Source organism: Schistocerca gregaria, chromosome 3 (genome assembly GCF_023897955.1).
Source record: "Schistocerca gregaria isolate iqSchGreg1 chromosome 3, iqSchGreg1.2, whole genome shotgun sequence".
NCBI lineage: Eukaryota > Metazoa > Arthropoda > Insecta > Orthoptera > Acrididae > Schistocerca > Schistocerca gregaria.
In genome coordinates this window covers 954832340-954855854 of record NC_064922.1, presented here as the reverse complement: position 1 = coordinate 954855854, position 23515 = coordinate 954832340, and the positions used below count along the sequence as shown (strand labels likewise).

The 23515-nt window shown below is 37.7% G+C and overlaps 1 protein-coding gene across 9 annotated transcripts in view; it reads left to right on the top strand.

Moving 5' to 3' along the window:
* The window catches only part of LOC126355928 (dedicator of cytokinesis protein 1), a 452703-nt gene that overhangs the window by 154035 nt on the left and 275153 nt on the right, over window positions 1-23515 (top strand). For all 9 annotated transcript variants that reach the window (XM_050006495.1, XM_050006492.1, XM_050006496.1 and 6 more), the window contains exon 16: window positions 2911-3085. In XM_050006495.1, the coding sequence (XP_049862452.1) occupies window positions 2911-3085 (175 nt within the window). The remainder of the gene's footprint in view (window positions 1-2910; window positions 3086-23515) is intronic.

Below are 23515 nucleotides of genomic sequence, written 5' to 3'. Positions count from 1 at the left end.
GTGTGATCATGTGATGTATCTGACCCCAGGAATGTGTCAATAAAGTTTCCCCTTCCTGGGACAATGAATTCACGGTGTTCTTATTTCAATTTCCAGGAGTGTATTTTGATTTTTTTAAAGCTGACTCTATTCTTCTCATGAACATTTCTTTTCGATTGCTTCATTTTTCCTGCTGTCATTTTGGTTTCGCATTTTTGCACATCCTTTTGATTTCATTGCTTAGTGACTTGTATGATTGTATTGTATTATTTTCCTGGGCATTTTTGTGTTTCTTACTTTGGCAGTCTATTGAAATATGAGGGTGAGTCAGTAAATATATCACAAATGGCAGGATACTGCATAGTATTTTAAATTTTGCAGCCTTGTATTCTAAAATGTGGCAGCTCATGTTGAGTGAAAGATAGCCATAGTCAACAGCTGATGAACTACCATCAGTGCAGATTGCAAGCTTGTTACAGGGGTTTACCCGGACTAGAACAGTGCAAATTTGTGTAATTTTTAGGAACCAAGTGAATGTGAAACATGTCTTTTATGTGGTGTAAACTATATTTCATAGAAATCGTTGTTGAGCTGGATATGGCAGCTGAACAAAGCATGAGAGAGACTTACTAACAAGGAGTGTCTGGTCACCTTGTGGAGTTGAATACTGATGCCATTTTGCATCGTATATGGTAAATGGTCCTGGAAGACCATTGTGTGACGATTGAAGGCATAACACATGCCGTAGGTTTTCTTATAAACGGTTGAATTTTCATTAAACTGACACACGCTAGGACCAATTTAAGGTCCATTTCTCTTCTATGTAAATGATCTTCCATGTAGTATGCAGCAAGCAGAACGAGTTCTTCAAATGATTCAAATGGCTCTGAGCACTATGGGACTTAACATCTGAGGTCATCAGTCCCATTGAACTTAGAACTACTTGAACCTAACTAACCTAAGGACATCACACACATCCATGCCTGAGGCAGGATTCGAACCTGCGACCGTAGCGGTCGCGCAGTTCCAGAATGAAGTGCCTAGAACCGCTCAGCCACACGGGCCGGTGAGAATTAGTTCTCTGTGCAGATGACATTAGTATTGTAATCAACCCAAGCATACATACACCGTTAGAAGAAATCGTAAACAATGTTCTGTACAGTGTCATTGATTGGTTTTTGCAGATGGTCTCACCCTCAGTTTTAAAAAAGACATAACATATTCAGTTCTGCGTATCTAGATGTACTATACCAATGGTATGTGTGGTAACTTGGCAACAAAACAATAAATAGGGTAGAAACTTCAAAATTCTTAAATATCCATGCTGATGAGAATTTAAACTGGAAAAACCACATTTTGGAACTCCTAAAACAACTTGTTCAGCCTCATTTCCACTTAGAATAATTATAAATCTTGGGGTGAGACAAAGCAATAAGTTGACATATATTGCATAGTTTCATTCAGTGATGTCATATTGAGTAATGTTTTGGGATAACTTGGCGTCAAGGAAAAAAGTTTTCATGTCTCAAAAGTGTGCTGTTAGAATAATATGTGGTGCTCACCCGCAGTCATTTTGCAGATATCTGTTTAACGAATTAGGCATTTTGACTACTGCTTCACAGTATATTTATTCCATTATGAAGTTTGTGGTAAATAATCCACTACAGTTCAAAAAGAACAGTAATGTACATAATTACAGTACCAGAAAAAGAGTCACTCATTTGCCACATTAAGATTGTCTACAGCACAAAATGGGGTGCTTAATGTTGCAACTAAAACTTTTGGTAACCTTCTCAGTGGTATGAAGTGTCTGACACTCACCATAGTAAAACTTGAAAATAAACTGACAACTACAATATAAGGAGGAGATAGATTGCTACTCTCCATAAAGATGACACATTGAGTTGCAGACAGGCACTACAAAAAGACATTACTCATTGGCTTTCAACCCAAGCCTTCTTCAGGAAAGGAAAAACACACACACACACACACACACACACACACACACACACACACACACACACACACACAAACACACACAAAAAAGCAAGCACACTTCATGCATACATGACCATGCTTTGGCTGAAAACTAATGTGTAACTGTCCTTTCTTAGAGCCTTTCTGCAAATCAACATATCATCTGTGATTAAAAATTAACAGTGACGGTGAAATGTGCTGAGGAGGCAACTGATTGTATCCCAAGTTTCCCTTGATATGACCAGACTAATTGTGTACCCTTGCTTTACCATTTAAATAATTGAAAGTTAAATGTCACTGTTGTATGAACTGCAGACAAAAATATCACAACCATTCTCCAGTGTTTGTTATTTGTCCAATACCACTCCTTCCTCAACTCAGGCTTAGACTCCTTATTTTCCACTTGGGTTATTATCATTACATCCTACACACTACTAAATTATTTGTACGATAATCCATAGAAGTATAGTAGACTAAATATTTTCATGAATACTTCTGTAGCCCTCTGGTGCAACTTGAATAAGGCGTGACAAAATCTTTGTGGTGTACTCTACCTGCAGAAATCATAGCAATTGATATGGCACTGCCAAAGAAATCTCTACAAAAAAGTGAAAGCTCACAAAAGTAAACATGGTTACCATGTTTCAAAGTTATAATTACTCACTGCATAAGTATATTATATGAAACGAAAAGAAATTTATTGTACCAAAAGCAGTATAGTGTAATACTGATACTGATGTCAAACACTTAAGTTAATACATACAACTACATATGAAGATTTCTAACACCTTTGTTGAGAATTTTCTGTTTAAATATTTGTTGACATAAGATATAGTTAATGTATATAAATAATTTATTGTATTCGTTATTGTAGTAACAGTTTTTTTTATTATGTAATTGATATACTTGAAAATTGTTAAATTTGTTGATGATTTCCCATTGATATCATTACAGTGAACTTTTGAAAGAACTTATCAACAAACTGCCACCAAACCGTCTGACAAAACAGAAAATGATGACAGTAAATGACATTGTGCACAGTAAATTATTCTTACTGTCAGAATGCCGTGCAATTCTCTTGCCAGTGATCACAGCACAGATTAAGGAGCTGTTAGAAGCAAGAGATGAAGTAAGTAACATTTGGCACTGAATATTGATAAAAGTGAAATTTAATTTGTGTATTCAATTGATTAATTTGAGCTGATTTAATTTTGTAATAACATTGTATTTTTTGGAACCAGCTGTCATAATGTGCAAGACTTTTTTTTTCTATGCTTTTGTTTTGGTATATAATTAGAAATGGATAGAGAAAGCACCTGCAAACTGCATGTTTGCATAAGGGTTGAATGATAAAGCACCATATCAGTTGATGCCTTTATTAACAACAGATCATCTTTCTCCTACATCACTGTCTGTCAAGAAATAATACTGTGCAGCATTCACCTGCAGATCTAACTTTACCTCAAGTACAGTTATACGTGTTATGATTATTGATGGCCCGTTAGCTATCAGAAAGATGAAATTTGGGGATGTTATTATCGAATAAATACATGCCTGCAAATGTTTTGGCTGCAGTTAGTGAGTCCAGTAGAGGTACATACAGGGTGTGTAAATAAAGTTTCAAGACTGATTTTTTTTCCTGAGTAACAGTGTGCCTGCAGACCAGTCTCACAACCTGCACCAGATGGTGGGGGGTGTTGGCTAAGAGAGCCAAGCATCGACATTCACCAACAAAATGCTGGAGTGAAAACATTGTGAGTGCAGGGATTGTGTGGTTTGAAACGTTGTCGAGATATTGGAGCATCCAAAATGCAGCGCCTCTTGGAGCGGTGTTGTTCGATCAAATTTTGTGTAAAACTGAACAAGACTGTGACAGAAACATTCAAAATGATTCAAGAGGCCTATAAAGAAAATGCCATGTCACATGTCGTGGTTTTCATGCGGCACAAGAGGTTCAAACATGGCGGTGAAGACTTGGAGGAAGATGAATGCTCTGGAAGACCTTCAACGAGCAGTACTGACAAAAATCTGGCCAAAGTGCATCAAGTTATAAACAGTGACATATCAGCATCAGAATGATTGCATATGAAGTGGGTTTGAATCACCAAACTGTGTTTCAGCTGGTGACAGAAGAATTAAAGATGGGCAAAGTGTGTGCGGAACTTGTCCCTAGAGTGCTCTCGGATGGATAGATGGAATGATGCCTGGCTGTTTCGTTGGAAATGCTTGAATGTTTACAAACTGAGCCTGATTTTTTTGGACAAAGTGGCCACTGGTGATGAGACCTGGGTCTTCCAATACGATCCAGAGTCGAAGAGGCAAAGCTCAGAGTGACACACCTCTGCATCACCAAACCCGAAGATAGCCCGCATTAGCAAGTCATGTGTGAAAATCATGCACATTGCTTTTTTTTATGCAAAACGATTGATCCACAAAGAGTTTGTGCCTGCTGGACGGACTGTCAATGGTTAGTATTGTACTGGAGTGCTCCACTGTTCGAGGAATGTAGTCCGCCCGGAGAAGAAAGATGACTGGGTGCTCCACTATGACAATGCTTCACCATCACTGAAGTTTTGACCCGGTTCAACATGGCAATGCTGCCACAGCCACTCTGTAGCCCCGACCTTGCCCCCAGTGAGTTCTCTTTGTTTCCTCCAATGAAGAGATGCCTGAAAGGGAAGCGGTTTCACAATGTCACAGCAGTCCAAAAGGCTTCAGAGAGTGTTTTGACCAGCTATCCTGTTAACGAGTTCCAGGGAGCTTACCAGCAGTGGAAATCTTGTTGGCAGCAGTGTGTGGATTCTCAAGGCATCTATTTTGAAGAATTTTAGTCTGATGTAAAAAATATTCAATAATTTTTTTTTGTTCTGAGATTACTCTTGAAATTTTATTTACACACCCTGTAAAACTTTTACCACACAAAAGGTGATTGAGACCATTGAGAAGCTTAATGGGCATTCAGACAGTTCATTGCAACGTAACTGCAAAAGGAACAAGTTGCCCCATGTGAAGGAGAAGTAAATTTGAGTACCAATGTGTAGTAGATTTTTTTTATATTTTATTGAAATAAAATCTTAAGTGGATACAAAAAGAAGTATATAAATAAATAAAAAATAAAATAAAATGCAGACAGCTTCTGGCTGATTGGCACAATTCACTAATATTATCTACAGTTTTTTAAACATGAAGGTTCTGAAAGTACTGAAGGAAGTAGTCCAATGAATATCTGCATTCTAATTCTGCCTTTCTACCATATCCATTATTCCTTAGAAGAACAGAAAAAAGATTGGATAAACTATGAAGACAAGTCATAGCTTCTGCTTCATAATTACCAGTGGCAAGTTATGTATGATATAACATAGGTAGTTTTCCATAAAACATACAAGTTAGGATAAGTCAGCTATGCTCATAAGAGTACCTACATTCCATCTAAGAGTAGTAGGATTGGAATTAGCCTGATAGTATACAGAATTAAAGAGACCTTTGGAGAGAAGAGAACCACGTGTATGAATATCAAGAGCTCAGATGGCAATCCAGTTCTAAGCAAAGAAGGGAAGGCAGAAAGGTGGAAGGAGTATATAGAAGGTTTATACAAGGGCGATGTACTTGAGGACAATATTATGGAAATGGAAGAGGATGTAGATGAAGACGAAATGGGAGGTAAGATACTGCGTGAAGAGTTTGACAGAGCACTGAAAGACCTGAGTCGAAACAAGGCCCCCGGAGTAGACAACATTCCACTAGAACTACTGATGGCCTTGGGAGAGCCAGTCATGACAAAACTCTACCAGCTGGTGAGCAAGATGTATGAGACAGGTGAAATACCCTCAGACTTCAAGAAGAATATAATAATTCCAATCCCAAAGAAAGCAGGTGCTGACAGATGTGAAAATTACCAAACTATCAGTTTAATAAGTCACAGCTGCAAAATACTAACACGAATTCTTTACAGACGAATGAAAAAACTGGTAGATGCGGACCTCAGGGAGGATCAGTTTGGATTCCGTCGAAATGTTGGAACACGTGAGGCAATACTGACCTTACGACTTATCTTAGAAGAAAGATTAAGAAAAGGCAAACCTACGTTTCTTGCATTTGTAGACTTAGAGAAAGCTTTTGACAATGTTGACTGGAATACTCTCTTTCAAATTCTGAAGGTGGCAGGGGTAAAATACAGGGAGCGAAAGGCTATTTACAATTTGTACAAAAACCAGATGGCAGTTATAAGAGTTGAGGGACATGAAAGGGAAGCAGTGGTTGGGAAAGGAGTGAGACAGGGTTGTAGCCTCTCCCCGATGTTATTCAATCTGTATATTGAGCAAGCAGTAAAGGAAACAAAAGAAAAATTTGGAGTAGGTATTAAAATTCATGGAGAAGAAGTAAAAACTTTGAGGTTCGCCGATGACATTGTAATTCTGTCAGAGACGGCAAAGGACTTGGAAGAGCAGTTGAACGGAATGGACAGGGTCTTGAAAGGAGGATATAAGATGAACATCAACAAAAGCAAAACAAGGATAATGGAATGTAGTCAAATTAAATCGGGTGATGCTGAGGGAATTAGATTAGGAAATGAGAGACTTAAAGTAGTAAAGGAGTTTTGCTATTTAGGAAGTAAAATAACTGATGATGGTCGAAGTAGAGAGGATATAAAATGTAGACTGGCAATGGCAAGGAAAGCGTTTCTCAAGAAGAGAAATTTGTTAACATCGAATATAGATTTATGTATCAGGAAGTCGTTTATGAAAGTATTTGTTTGGAGTGTAGCCATGTATGGAAGTGAAACATGGACGATAACTAGTTTGGACAAGAAGAGAATAGAAGCTTTCGAAATGTGGTGCTACAGAAGAATGCTGAAGATTAGATGGGTAGATCACGTAACTAATGAGGAGGTATTGAATAGGATTGGGGAGAAGAGAAGTTTATGGCACAACTTGACTAGAAGAAGGGATCGGTTGGTAGGACATGTTTTGAGGCATCAAGGGATCACAAATTTAGCATTGGAGGGCAGCGTGGAGGGTAAAAATCGTAGAGGGAGACCAAGAGATCAATACACTAAGCAGATTCAGAAGGATGTAGGTTGCAGTAGGTACTGGGAGATGAAGCAGCTTGCACAGGATAGAGTGGCATGGAGAGCTGCATCAAGCCAGTCTCAGGACTGAAGACAACAACAACAACAACAAGTATACAGAATATGCTGTCTGTCTGTAGTCATTTACTGAAGAATAACTTATTCAATTTGGAAAGCTACTGTCTTACTGTGTTGTTGGATCTATTTTACAAAAACTGAGAAATTTCCTTTTGATGCTGTATGTAGAGGTGACAGAGCTTTCAGATTAGCTTATTATATAGCTCCTGACTGTGATTAGGACAGCTCCTGGAAATGGTTGAATTTGGGGTATAGACATGTAGCATGTTGTAGCACTCATCTTGTAAGAATTCTTGAGTTTATGCTGTTACTACATCAGCTCCGTATTTTTGGAGCATAAACGTAATGATGTTGCCACCCTGGACAGGTCTTCAGTTCTTTTGGCAGGGTAATAATATCTACTATCTGGAATGCCACTTAACAGATGATTAAATGTTCTCATGAAAACTTTCCAGGATTTTCAGCTGAAACTGCAGATAACTGTTTTAGAATTGCATTTAATACTGAAATTTTAAACACAAAGCTGTCCTACATGCGGAGGTAGGTTTGAACACCCCTGAATATTACTAGACATTGCACTCTTCAAATGTTCTTTCCTCCCTCAGACCTGAGGTCTGGTTCACCCAGGTAATTATGAGCAGACCTATTGATAAACTTTTCAGCCTCAAAACCACGATTGGAAATTTTTTGTTGGTTTGAAGCAATACATCTCAAATCCATTGGAGTTGGTTTGTGAGGCTGCTTTGCCACTTTCCTGAAGCAAAATCCACAGCAATGTAGGTGCGTGTTGTGTTACTCTGATAATGTGTAGATATCAATTGTAATGAGTATTGTTATGATGTAGGACTTGCTTTTATACCATCCTTGTTCCACAAAATTGCATTTTATTACAACAGAGGAAATGCACTCGGTGATTTAGCAATTAGACCTGTTCTGTTTATTGGTCAATCACTATTGCATTTTCTGCACATTATGATCATGACCTATTTACTTGTACAGCTACTGTGGCATATGAATATGCAGTCATTGGGAATTTTCACTGTTAAAATTTCACATCATTCTCTGCACGTTCCAAGGTGATGTCTGTATTATCTTTGTCAGACACAGTGTTGTAAAAGAAGAAACAGATCATAGTGTTGGAAAGTACTTAGGTTGTATTGACTATTGCAGATGCATGCCAGAAACAATGTCTTAAGTGACAGTGGACTGAATGCCCCTGACATTATGGTCAATAACATAGCTGTTTGTATAAGATAATCACCCACTATATCCAGGGGCAGATGTGGGCTCTGACCTCAATTTATTGGTTACGAACTGCAGATTACACCTGAAGGAATTGTGAACAGGTAGAACATCAAGGAAAGGGGACTTGGATAAATTCAAAGATCCGGACATTGTTAGAATTTCGGAGGAAGCATTAGGCAATAATAGACTGGAATAGTGGGAAGAAATACAATAGAAGGCTAATGGGGAGGCCTGAGAGATGAAATAGTGGCCACAGCAGTGTTTTGGATACGTAAAAAGACAAGGCCAGGTGGAGATTCTTGGATAAGAGGTGAGATACTGAATTTAATTGGTGTAAGGAGAAAATATAAAAATGCAGCAAGTAAAGTAGGCAAAAGGAAATATATATGTCTAAAAAATGAAATTGCAGAAAGTGCAAAATGGCTAAGCAGAAATGCGTAGAGGACAAATGCAAGGATGTAGAAGCATGCACAAGTAGGGGAAAGATAGATGTGTATAGGCAAATTAAAAAGACCCTAGTAGAAAAGAGAAGCAACTGTTTTAATATCAAGAGTCCATATAGAAAGCCAGTATAAAGCAAAGAAGGGAAAGCCGAAAGGTGAAACAAATTTATGGAAGGCTATAAAAGGGAAATGAACTTAAAAGATAATATTACAGAAAGGGAAGCTGAAGTAGACGAGGATGAAATGGGAGATATGATACAGCGAGAATAATTTGACAGTGTGCTGAAAGCCCCAAGGTGAAAAAATTCCCCTGGAGTAAATGACATTCCTCCAGATTTAACGACATTCTTGTGGGAGCCACCCATGACAAAACTCGTCCACCTGGAATGAAAGATATGTAAGACAGATGAAGTACCCTTAGACTTAAAGAAGAATGGAGTAATTCCAATTTCAATACCAATACCAGTACCAATAACAACAGTTGCTGAAATTTTGAATATTGACAGACTATCAGTTAAATGAGTTGCAAAGTACTGATACCGTGTTTACAGCAAAATGGAAGAACTGATAGAAGCTGATTTTGGGAAAGATCAGTTTGGGCTCTGGAAAATATAGGAAGACGCGAGGCAATACTTGACGCTATGACCTATCTTAGAAGATAGGTTAAAGAAAGACAAACTTATAAGTATAGCATCTGTAGATTTAGAGTAAGCTTTTGATGGTGTTGACTGAAATACACTGTTTGAAATTCTGAAGGTAGCAGGAATGAACCACAGAATGTTCAAGGTTATTTACAACTTGTGTGGAAAGCAGATGGCAGTTAGAAGAGTGGAGGGGTATGAAAGGGAGGTAGAAGTGAGATAGGATTGTAGCATATCCCTGATGTTATTCTGCATGAACCCAAAGCAAGTAGTAATGGAAGCCAAGGAAAAATTTGGAGAGTGAATTAAATTTCAGGATGAGGGGGGGGGGGGGGGACACTTTGAGGTTTGCTGATTAAATTGTAATTCTATCAGAGGCAGCAAAAGACGTGGAAGAGTGACTAGGTGGAATGCATAGTATCTTGAAGGAGAAGTTATCAGATGAACATCAACAAAAATAAAACAAGAGTTACAGACTTTAGTCGAATTAAATTGGGCACTGCTGAGGAAATTAGACCACAAAATGGAAAAAGAAAAAAATGAGTTTTGCCATTTGCGCAGCAAAATAACTGATGACAGCCACAGTAAAGAAGATATAAATGCAACATTTATGAAAAAGAGAAATTTGTTAACATAGAATATAGATGTAAGTGTTAAGTATGTTTTGAAAGTGGTTGTCTGGAGTGTAGCCTTGTACACAAGTGAAACATGGACAATAAGCAGTTGGGAAAGTAAAGAATAGAAGCTTTTGAAAAATGTTGCTACAGAATGCAGAAGATTAGATAGGTAGATCGAGTAATTGAAGGTCCTGAATTGCACGGGGCATACAAGGATTTATGGTACAGTTTGGTTAAAAAAAGAACATGTTGGAAGGACACTTCATAAGGAATGGATAAATCATAAATTTTGTAATGAAGTAAGTGCTTGGGATAAAAATTGCAGAGCTAGAATAAGGGATGCATACAGTAAACAGGCTCAAAGGCTTGTGGGTTGCAGTAATTAAGCATAGCTGGTGCTGCTTGCACATATAGGCTACATGGAAAGCTGCATCAAACCATTCTTTGAGCTGAAGGCCACATGAACAACAGCAACAATGAACATCAGTTGCACAGCATTCAGTTACCACTTGACAGTGGGCTAGGAGTGCATGGCTGAAAGATCATAGAAATTTGACCACCTGACTTGGCTGGATGCTTGAGGAGATTAGCGGTTTGATTGTCTTTCTTGCGAGGGAATGTGGACGGTCTAGTGTTTGAATGTCCATTTCGAAATGCAAGGGATGTAAAAATTGATGATTGTTCTGGCATGTAGGATTAAACAGCGATACAATATTTTATCATTTTGAGGGAATACATTAAGCAGATTCAGAAGGATGTGGATTGCTGGGAGATGAAGAAGCTTGCACAGGATAGAGTAGCACGGAGAGCTGCATCAAACCAGTCTTTGGACTGAAGACCGAAACAACGAGAAGTTGAAATGAAGCATGTACACTTTAAAGTCATGAGAAAGTGTCAAGGGATCACAGAGTATATGAGATGTCTAGAAAAGTAATGACACTTTTTTTTTACCTACCAAAGTTTTAATTTTCTTCAGACAACAGTACTGTCCCCTTCAAAGTAGTTCCCTGTGGCAGCTATACACGGGCAAAGTCATTGTTCCCAGTATTGGTGGCAGCACTGAAAGACTTCAACTGGTAGGTTGTTAAACATGTTGGTCACATTCTTTTGAATGTTGTTCTCCAGAACCACAAAATGATATCCTTTTAAGACATTTTTCAATTTTGCAAAAAGGAAATAGTCTCAAGAACTCTGATGAGGTGAATAGAGGGGCTGTGGAACAACAGGCATGCCTTTGAGGTCAAAAATTTCATGATTGATGTGATGGGATGTTGTCATGATGCAGCATCCACTTGTCTGCAATGTCCGGCCTCACTCGATTCACCCTTTTTCTGAGCCTTTCAGTTTGATGTGTGGTGAAAGTGTTTAAGTTTAACAGTTCACTCGTCACCCTTATTGTTAAACATTGGTGTGAACCCACAAGAGCATGCACACATCCAATGTTTTCATTGGTTTTTGAAGCTGAAGGTCTCCATGAATGTGGTTCAGCTCCAGCATGTTCTTGGCCTTCCTAAAATAATTTGTGCCAGCGAAAAACTTGTGCTCTGGATAGTGTGTGTTCCTCATAGGCTGGTTTCAACATTTCAAATGTCACACTCATGGGTTCTGTAAGTTTAACACAACTTGGTGACATAACATTGCTCTAAATTCTGATGTTCCATTTTCGTAAAACACAACAAAAACACAGCTTCACTAATGTCACTCTCAAAAATCACGTGATAGCTGTACAGAGTTGAAACTCAGACAGAACATCTGGAAGGGGTGAACACACCAATCTACATGTTCCACATCCTGGAGAACCTCCTCACTACGGATCAATTGGAATGAAAGTAAATCTAATCTAATCTAATCTCTACACAAGTGGAACAGCACAGCATTCCCAGATGACTGATAGTGTTGTCAGTCTCATTACTTTTCTTACACACCTTGTATACAGATACTGCATAGAGTGTATGTTCTATGCAAAATTTCAAAACATGTTCTGAAGTCCATTTTTATATCTATATTTTGTTTCAACAGCAGGTCCACTTCATAGAATGTCTTAGAAAAATGCCTGATACCACATTTGGGTGACAATAGCTAAGAGTATCCACATTTAGCTCTTGTGACTTTCTTTTGTGATGATTTGTGGAAGATAGTAGCAATGTACTTCCATTCAATTTAGAATCCTCGGGTCTTCGTAACTATGTTACTGATGCAGTGAAATTATTGACAAGATGGGCTTACGTTCATTTAGGATGAAATCGGTTGTCACATGTATCTGTGTTGTATTACTGAAGATGGACAGACCAGACAACTGCAAAATATGTTCTAGAAACTTGAGCAGTCTGCCTTTGTTTTCATCCATTGCATAATTTCTTTGCTGAGATTTTTAGAAAATTTTAAAATTTAGGAATAACCTAATAAATTTCTGTACAGACTGTGAATGTTGCTATGTTTCTAAGAAAGAACAGCAGCTTTCTGGTATCTGTTGCACCATAATAAGAGGAAACTGCATTAACTAGTTCACTCATAGACTGTAATAACTTTCTGGAATGATGCTGCACGTGGAATGCTATTTTATTGTCTTGGAAAGATGCATGTTGTTAAACAGTTTTTCTTTCTTTCTTAAAAGAAATAGACAGAGAAAGGGAAAAGAAATCACATATACTAGTAAAAAATAAAGTAAAAGCTAAAAAGTGTCTCACTTTTAGGATCATGTTGGAAGGCGACATGGGGAAAAATTGCAATTAGCGGTGATAGGCAGCTTGCACTTTTTTAAAGAGTTTTTATACAACCAGTTAAAATTATTGCACTTTTCCACATTCTATGCAAGAATCAGAAGCACTTTATTGGATGCCGGGATTCTTGTTTACCTTAAATTTGGAGTGTATCTGCATATTTTACATTTACAAAGTGATTTACTAGGATGAATGTTTTCCATTGATTTGTTGTAGGCACACTCGGTAATCTTTCCCATTTCTCCTCCCACCCTTCAGAATTTTTGTGTGTAAGGATTGTGATACTGTTTTACAATTACTTCTGTGTTGTGTTAAACAAACTTTTATCTCTGATATTTGTATACGTTTTCCCCTGGATTATTGTATAGCTATAGTAGCTCTAGCTAGAGCATGGTTTTAAGTGTTTTTGAGTCCACCTCTTGTTTGATAAAGTTAACTTACCTTTTAGTAGTGCACAAAGTGTTATACAACTAAAAGAATGTTTCATGAAGTTCTCTAGTAGTCTGTTTATATATAGGGGTTCAACATTTTACAGTAAATGTGTAATTTTGTTGTGTGTACTATGCCCATTGATTGTAGATATTGAAATGTAACTTAAATTGTCACCATTATTTGGGTTGTATTGTATAAACATCTGACCTACTCATAGTTTGAAATAATAATGGAACAATAGAAAGGGAGAAAAATGTTGTGTCCAGTTGTAGTTGTAATAACAGTGTGTTTTAAGTTTTCATTAAGGTTGCCATTCCTTGTGAATGTGCTTTATTACATTCATTTCAGAAATCACACTATGAAAACTCTGTCAGATTGTCATTATTATAATTTGTCCTCTAATTTATAAAGGAATGCTGTTAAATAGGCATGCAGCCGACGGGATTATGTTTTTCAGTGGGAACAAAAACTGACTTCCTTTTGTAGAAGATAAGTGGTATTCTGTTGTATATAACCTTAGTGCTTTACAGCACATCTGCAAAGTTTCTTTGTCTGAGATGAAATATGTTACTGTTCATAATGATTGCTTTTTGTGTATAATGTTATGCTTGCTGTCCATAGTTCCCATGACCTTGGCAACTCATTAGCATCATGCCTGCTCTCTCATGGAATGCACAAATGAAACAGAGAAATTTGAATAATTCAGGTATAAAGGGACACAGAAAATAGTGCACTTCCTCTTTTATTATCCTAACATGGCTTTGTTATCTGTTTAAAAGTCTTGTGTTTATTACTGCAAAGAGCTAAAATGTGCTTATTAGCTAATGTGAATAATGTGCTATTGCTTCAAACAAAATTTAAAATGTCTTTACTTATAATTATCACATAAACAGAAAAATTTCAACAAGAAAGTGGCACTAAAAATGTGAATACTTGCTTTAAAAATTCTACGAAAAAATTGTGACCTGCAGACTTAATTCGGGAGCATGTTAAATTTATGGTGGCTGGTGTATATAACTTAAACACATGTTAAGTTATTCAATTTGTCTTCACGTGCTGCAGCCAATATGCATTCGTCTTTTGTATTGGGGCTTATGTTTTTTTGTTGATTGTCTTGTGGTGAAAGTATGCATGTATTATTTAGCAGTCTGTCTTAATTGTGGCATGTAAGTTTCATGTTTGAATGTGTATATTAAAATGAAACTGTCATGTGAATATATTGCAGTCTTTCATGTGGGAACTAATAATAGTGTTTACTTACAAATTATTGAAATAGGGGTGTTTGTGAAAAGAGTAAGTATACATTAACTTTGGCTGTAAACGTAATCCACTTATGAAGGAAGGCAGACAGCATATGTGAGGGAGGAGGAAAAAAAAAAAGTAAGGAAGTGAATTCCGTGGAAAATCTGGGATGGAATAATGAGAATATTATGGAAAGGATAGATTGCTATTCACCATATATCAGAGATGTTGAGTCACAGATTGGCACAGTAGAAAGACTGCCAAACAAGTAAGCTTCCTCTGAATTTGACACCATGCATACATACACTCACAAAAAAGCAACTCAAATACATACGACCACTGTCTCTGGCTGCCAAGGCAGATGTGGTCAAAAGCTTACTTGTTTGATAGTCTTTTTGTTGTTCCTATCTGTGAATTAACATTTCCTTTATATGGTGAGTAGCAATCTGCACTTTTCATGCTTTTCAGAATATTGTCATAAGGGGGTAAAATGTAGATAAAAATAAATCATTCTAAAATGATGTCGAAAACTTTGTATGATGTGAGAAATATTTGTTAAAACAAAAATATAGAAATATAGAAGGTTTTACATGCTATAGCTGGTTTTTGGTGTTGTGTTTAGACTCATCTAGTTAGTTCATGTTCCATTACTTATCATCTGAGGCTCTTTCTTTGTACTGAAGCTTTTAAGTTTGAAAACCTCAAGGGTCAGTTTTTCTTCTGTTGATCAGACCACCTCCTTTTCTGTGGTTTCTCCTGTTGTTTGGAAATATTACTTATTCAACACAGAATACAGTAGTTAATGGCATAACATAACAGCCAGTTACAAATAATGTCTATATGTCATGCATTTGTTCAAGTGCAAGGACGACATAAATGATCAAAGAATCTACAATACGCGTAAAGTATTGCAGACAGTTTACTGTTTACGTCACTCCTCTCTCCCCAAGCGTCAGGACTGTGATGCCCAGAATGAGTGGTGACTGCAGGTTTATTTGGAGGCAGAGATTGTTATGTTGGGAGGCTTGATGTTTCCAGCGACTTCATGGAATCAGACGCAGATCATAGGGAGTATCTGCTAATTATGAACTGGTGTGAGTCTCATCTGGAGTAAAGGCTGGCTCAATTGATTGATGTATATTGTGACTGAAGAGTCAGTGATGTCTATACATTCTGTCATTGGCAGTACTGTGTATGGGCCATACTATAGCAATTGGGGGTGTAGGGAAGCAGCCTACTCATACCATATAGAATTCATATGCTTTCCATTGTGTGCCAGCCTAGTCTGCTGCAACTAGCTGTGATGTCAGGAATGTTGCACAATACCTTAAAAGTAAAGTAAATAATCTGGAAAGTTAATAGCATGTCAGGAGTGATGCTAAAATGATAATGTGTTAAGTTTCAGTTTAGTAACTTTGGCAGTTTTCGAAATTTTGATGTTTTACTTAAAAATCATCGGCGCAACAGGAAGGAGCTAGAAACTTCAAACTCTATATATAAAATTCCTTTTTCATTGTAATGTAATGAAAACAGCATGCTGGATCTCTCAGAGTAATATTTATTCTCAGTTTGCGTATGTCGTATTTTCACGTGTTGCCGCAGGACAGACCTTCCACCATTACTAGTGTGGCATTAAGAGTGTTAACATCAAATTTTGGTGAGCATTCACTTTGAACATTTACATCGATAATGATTATTGAACAGTTTCGTTTTCTAGGGATAATAGGATCCACATATACCATGATGTCCGTTGTGTTGTATTGTAAGGCGCCACGTGTACCGTTTGTATATGTATACGTGTGTGTATCGTCTGTTCTTTCCCTCGTCAATATCAGAGCTTGAGAAACACTATGTTAGTGTTTACCTATTTGTTGTCGACAACACACAACTACATGGCCACGGTATCACCTGATTCTGGAAAAGCTAGCTTTATATAGTATTAAGAGAGTGCATTTCGATGCTGCATTATTTAAGTATGATATTATTCTTCACTTAACCTTTGAGACTTTAAGAACCAGCTACTCTTAATCGGGCCCAAAACTCGACTTGTAACGAGAGCACTTGCGATAAGTCTGTCACGATATTAATAATATGTAAGGCTCTACACCACTATAAGAAAATATCACTGCTCATGAAATAACAAAATATACGAATAAACTTCTTTATATTTTTCTTTTTGTTGAATCAAACGCTTTCAAATGTTTATTTCATGCCCAGAAATCATCCACACCTCGATGTAGAGTGTAAACGTGTGCATGAAAAATAGTACACTGTTTTTGCTGATAACCATGTATGAGCTTTTGGGTTGCTAGGCTCCTTTTTCAACAGGATTTAAACTGGATTTTGAAAATGATCTTTCTATCCAAACTTACATCCTCCACAATGGTTCATCAAATATTCTACCCTTTCGCGACAATTAAGAATTGGCTAAATTGCATTTTTGCAAATCATCGGCGGCGCGAAAGCAGTCTTGATACCGTGACACACTCGTGACGCTTACTAGCCTGTCATGAAATTGACCTGCATACATCCACGACCAATTTCAAGGTTATAATTCGCCCTGCACGATTGTGTGCAATTCAACTTCACCTAATCAATTATTTCTGGAATCGTAATCACTGATCCCGACACTGACCGTCCATAAACGCGCAATTAACACTCTTTTCTTTTCTTTCTTATTTTTTTTCTTTCTTTCTTTCTTCCTGAAAGAAACAGTATTAAATAATGCTGTATGTTACAATACTTGAAATTGTTCTCTATATGGAATCATCATTGTGTGTTTTGGTCGATAGTAGAGAAAGACAAAACAGCTCTTTAAATCTCAAGTAAATTGTAATTTTCATGCTGTAACATTATTCATCAGCACTTTCATTGGGTAAGTACTTTACATTGTCTCCTGGGTGGCCTGGTAATAGGTTCATAGGTATAGATAAGTCAGAATTTAAATATTTCTTTTCCATAAATAATCTCGAAGATAATGAATAAAGTAAGAAGGAAACATGGCTATCTGACTCCTTATACTCCCCCCCCCCCCCCTTTTTTTCCGCGTGTTTTTGGTTTTCACGCTTTCCTTTACCGTCTTCAAGAGAAATGTCAGAATTACAGTAAGTTTCTTTTCAACAGTGTCTTGAAATTTCATTGAGATCAAAGTTAGTGTGTTTAGATACATTGTCTGTCACACCTGTAGTGTTTCCATGCTAGATTTTTGCTAGAAGTATTGTCTTCAAAAGTAACATCTGCTGTAGTCCCTTCTCTTGCTTGAAAAGTTTTCTTAAGAGTATTCCTGTACATGCTGTTTGTTGATTTTATGCCTTAATTGAAAGTTTCTAAAACTTCATGAAATTATTTTCTTGACCTTGTTCAGTAAATTTGTCAAAGCCTCTTTATCAACATTTACATGGCTGTTGTATCTCTGTTGTTGAAATGTATTGTTTCTCTTGTATTCTGGTTGTTTCTTGAATATTACAAGCCCATTTTGTTGGGTCAGATGTTTGCCCACTCGTGCACTTTTTCCCTTGAAAATTGTGCTCTGCTGTTCCACCAGCTGGTAATCTATCCCAGCATAGTCATTGGTATCAGTAACATGCCATTATTTCTTATATTATTTATTGTTGCATCTAAAACTGCAAAATCAGAAGAATAGGAACTTGCTCTTGAGATATACTCGGACATAGTGTCTGGAAACAATGAACCATCAGGACTAGCAGTTTCAGATGCAGTTATGTTGTGCAAATATTTTTCATTTTACACAGGATTTAATTCCTTTGTTTTTGTTAGATTAGTTGCATCACTTTCAGGCATAGAGGGTGTAGACATGTCAGCAATAGTAGTTTCATGTGTGAAGTGTTCATAGGCCACTGCCAGAAAAATCGACACCTTTGAAACAAAAGGTCATTTTCAAACCAGATATTGTGAGTCTAGTAAAACTGAATAGAACTAACTCACAGATATTGAGACTGTTTTAATTGGATTTACAACGCAACGAAATTCCAGGATGGAACAATAACAGTATTATGACAAGGATATATTGCTGCTCACTATAAAGAGGAGTCATTGAGTTGCAGGCAGGCATAATGAAAAGACTGATATACTAATTTATTTCTTCCGATCGGAGTTAACAGTCACTTAGATTTTTTTTTTTTTGTAAGGACATCGTATTCACCATAGACTGTAGAAAAGTCTACAGGCAATAGGTTTCAGCCAAAAGGATCTGATCTCTTCTGACATGGAAACCACACACACAAGCACAACACGCTCACACACAAATGTCCTCTATCAAGGGTGTCCATATGTTACTTTGCTGGATTGTGTGTGTGGGGTGGAGGGGGGGGGGCATAGACTTGGGTTTTGGAGTGTTTTTCATATTCCAGGAGACAAATGTTGTCTTGTAAGAAGCCATAAAAATTTCCAGTTCTGATCCTGTTAAAAACCTACATAATACCGACTTTTAAGTCATTTTCTTGAAAGCAAAATTCTTGACTACATATATTGTTTTCTTTTCTTAACAGCTAGGGAGGGGGGGGGGCACATCTGGCCTAGGAAATGGGTGAGCTTGACCACTGCCCCTGCCAACTGTGGCCCGAGTAATCATAGCAGCCAGACACAGTAGTCATATATGTAGGAGTTGTGCTTTTGTGAATGTGTGTGTAATTTCTGCATCAGAACAAGGCCTTTTGGACGAAAGTTAAAATGTGTAACAGCCTTTTCATTATGCCTCTCTGCGACTCATTATCTCTTCTGTTTGGTGAGGCAATCTATACTTTTTCATAATATTGTTGTAACTTGATAACACACTTCTCCTAGTTAAAAATATTTACATATATATTTTGCACTTACCGCATTATTTGTTTAAGGTATATCTGTTGGCATCTGCACTAACCTTTCTTTAAATAAAAACATATTTTCACAGTATTCACTGTTATTGTGATATCAATCGGGCATTAAACAATGACAAGTGTCATATAACCAACTCCATTTTCATGTTGCATTAACTGAAGTTAACATCGGCTGTTCTAGCAGTGAAAACAATTAAGGTTCTTCACCAGTTACTGGTTGTTGCATGAAGTACTTCCATGTTTATAGTATGACAATTCTTTTCAGGACGATATGGGCCATGTTCTGTCATTCTCTTTAAAATGAGACTTTGGTTATTCTTACATATAATACTTGTCAACCTTCTTAGGCAGTTATGTTTATTCTCATTTCATACCTGAGATACGAATTAATTGTTCAAAAACAAAGGAATAGTTTTTTACTTTTAAATTTGGATATCAGCACTAATGGAATTTTTTCTGCTGGACATTCAGTTTCTCTCATTGTAATTTTATGTGTAAATACTTGCAAGCAAGTTAGCTGACAGTGTCAGAACATTATTCATTCACTTCTCATCACTAGTCACTGTGCCCCTTGCACACACTGCATATGCTGTATACAGGTGTTTCTAAGTATTTGTATTTCACATTTGGAATTTTGATACAAGTTGATTCTGTGATGATGATCCACACTTTCAGGGATCGTCGAGAAGAATAAAATGTATCAATTTGAGGTAAGGTACCCTGGTCCAGAAACAATGGAGTTGAAAGTTAAAAGTAAAAATAGTTGTGATACCTCTGACAATGGAATATCTGTACTGGTACTGTTGTTGCTAAGATTGTAGGGTAGGTAACTTTCAGAGGTGGTAATATTGACCAAAATGAAGAAAAAAGCCCAGTAAATATGGGCTCTAAGATGCATACCTGAAGAGCTATGAGTCACTTGTTCATATTAGAACTTATGTTTATTTGACTTTCTTTTTTGTTTGGTCCATACTGACCACCTCTGAAAGTTATCTATCCTACAATCTTAGCAACAACACTACTGATACAGGTATTGCACTGTCGGAGGTATCTGAGAGATTTTTACTTGTAACTTACAACTCAGTCATTTCTGGACCAGGGTCCCTTACCTCAGATTGATGTATTTATCCACCATACCTGAATGTTTGTATCATTGTCATGGAATCACCCTATATGTCTCTTCTGCTCATCAGCACACTTGAAAGATGAGTCTCTCTCTCGTTTAGTAGATAGTCATTTTACTTAGTGGGAGAAGTTGGTCTTAAAAGCTATGGTTACATTCTGTTTTATTCAGTACATTGCTGTGAATTACTTGTAGAGATTGTGCCATGGTACAGGATGAATCAGAAGTCATGGAGGGGCTATGAATGTGAATAACTTTTTTATTTATTAGTTTCCATCAATATTTTACAGACTTAAAAGACCAAGGAAGGGAGACTTGTTTAAACTTACAAGTTGTCGACACATCTGATCTGAGTGCCCATATTTCTGTATGATTATTGTCCTTTAGCTCTAGTATTTTTTGTGACTCATTCACCTATTCCTTCAGATGACCTGGCAAGTTTATTTCAGTGTTGCCTGAGATGACATGATGGCCAAAAGTGTTCCTTAGAAGCCCAATTGAGGCCCTTGCTTGTGTGTGTTGTGACCCTGTCTCGTTGAAACCATGTGTCATGCATGTTCTGCAGTGCAGGATACACAATAGTCATAATCATGTTTTGATATCGATCACCAGTCACCATCACTTAATTGCCTTCATTATCTTCAGAGAAGTGGCTCAGTGATCGTTTCTATCATGCCATACCACACAGACTGCTTCACACTCATGCATGGAGTGTGGGTTTTCACTGTCCCAAAACTGACAATTTTGCCTTTTAACAGAACCATTAAGTGAAAAATGCGCTTTAGAACTAATCATCAACTTGTGAATAAAATTGTTGTTTTCTGTGGCCAACTCCTGTATTCAAACTGCATCTGTGAGTCTTTGATGATAATCTTTGCGTATTAACTGTTGCACCTATTGCATTTTTTTAGGATAGAGGTGCAAATCGAGTTTCAAATTCACAGATGTGATGTTCTTGCGTACCCCTGTTGGCCATAATGCCTTTGTGTTTAAGTTCCTGCAGCCTCCTCAACACTGTCTTGCACTCGTCAGGTGTTCTCCTCTGAATAGACTGACCATGTTCTGCCACATTGGTGTAAGGCACTTGTATGTATGTATTGTATGTTAACCGGGGACCTAGAAAAGACGGAGAGGCTCTGTCCCTGCCGCAGCTGCAGTGGTCCACAACCCGACGACGACTACCGTAGTCCACTTCACCCCTCCGCCGCCCCACACCGAATCCAGGGTTATTGTGAGGTTTCGTCCCCCGGTGGACCCCCCAGGGAACGTCTCACACCAGACGAGTGTAACCCCAATATTTGTGTGGCAGAGTAATGGTGGTGTACTCGTACGTGGAGAAGTTGTTTGCGCAGCAATCACATACATAGTGTAACTGAGGTGGAGTAAGGGGAACCAGCCCACATTCGCTGAGGCAGATGGAAAACCGCCTAAAAACCATCCACAGACGGACCTCGACACGGACCTCCGCCGGGCAGATTAGTGCCAGGGACCAGGCGCTCCATCCTGCCCGGAAAGCTGTGCGTTAGATCGCACGGCCAACAGGGCCAGGGCCGGAGGGGGGTGGGAGGGGGGGGGGGGGGGGGGGGAAGACGCTTACTGCACCCTGTGTCTGAATCAACCTGCTATTGAGATGATGGCAAGGTGCTCATGCGAGAACAATTGACCTCTGTCAGAGTCTTAGACAAAAGAAAGGAGGACAAAAGTGTTCCTTTCTAACCCTTATTTTGGAGGAACTAAAAAGCATTATATAAGGATGGCTGGTTATTTTTATGAAAGCAGAGGGTAATGTGAACACACAATTATCAAGGGTATAATGACCTCAAAATACTTTACCGATTGAAGTCAAACATGTAGTAATCAAATATTACATTCTTCTTGCAACTTTTGAGCCATATTTTGAAGATGCCACACACTGGTCTCTCTTGTTCTTTGTATTGTGTTTTAAAGCTCATATGTCATCTTCAGCAGCTACCACCATTTGACATCATCTGCTAGGTAAGAGACCGCCTCTAGACTTTTTGATGCATTATAATCAGCACTAGACACATCCATGTTGTTTATGCATATTTGTAGTGTCATCTACCCAATTTTCATTAGAATGTTGTCATGCCTCTTGCATATTTCTTGGAGTCCAGCAGAGAAATTCCTACTTACATCTGTCATCCATTCAGTTAACAGCATATTCCACTGAAGTCTGTTCCTTGGTCCATTTGTATTTCTCTGTCTCTCTTCATAATTATAAAATGCATCTCACCATGTGCACTGAGCAACCTTCAGCTTGAATTGTTTTTGAATTTAAAGTCTGTGTGTGACTACCATAAGTCAAAACTGGTAATAAAAACAAATTCTGGGTAGATCAAATAACTAATGAAGATATGCTGAATTGAATCATGGAGAGAAGAATTTTATGGCATATCTTGTCTAAAATAAGAGGTCCTGAGGCAGCAAGGAAAAGTCAGTTTCGTAGTTGAGGGAAGTATTTGTGTGTGTGTGTGTGTGTGGGGGGGGGGGGGGGGGGGGAGTAATAATCATAGAGGGAGACCAAGGCTTTTCTGCAGTAAACAGGTTCAAATGAATGTAATTGCAAAAGCTACACAGTGATGAAGAGGCTCATCCAGGATAGACTGGCATGAAGAACAGCATCAAAGCAGTCTTCACACTAAGCAGCACATCATCATCATCATCATCATCATCATCGACAACAACAACAACACTAGAATGAATCTGCCAGGAAGTTTCAACAACAATACTAATTCTAAACTTTCTGGTTCAGACAGTTTTTAAGCTTAATTTTGAAAACTTTTACACAGTTTACCAAAAACAATCCACTTTTTTTTCTGATCAGCTGACCATCCAGTAATTGTAATCATCTGCTCTGCTAGACCAAGAAAGTTAGAGTTCTGCTTTCCAAAAATTTGTGGAATACTGGATACTGTTTTAATCACTCAAGTGAGCCTCTAATATAAGTAATTTGGGATTTGGGTTTGATGTTATTTTTGAGTGGAGTTTCAGCCACGCTGAAAAGAAAATCAGCATAATTCTGTGTTTTTAATTCCACTGAAACTTATCATTTAATCAAAATAGCCAAAATTACCAAAAGTGTAGACCATTAACT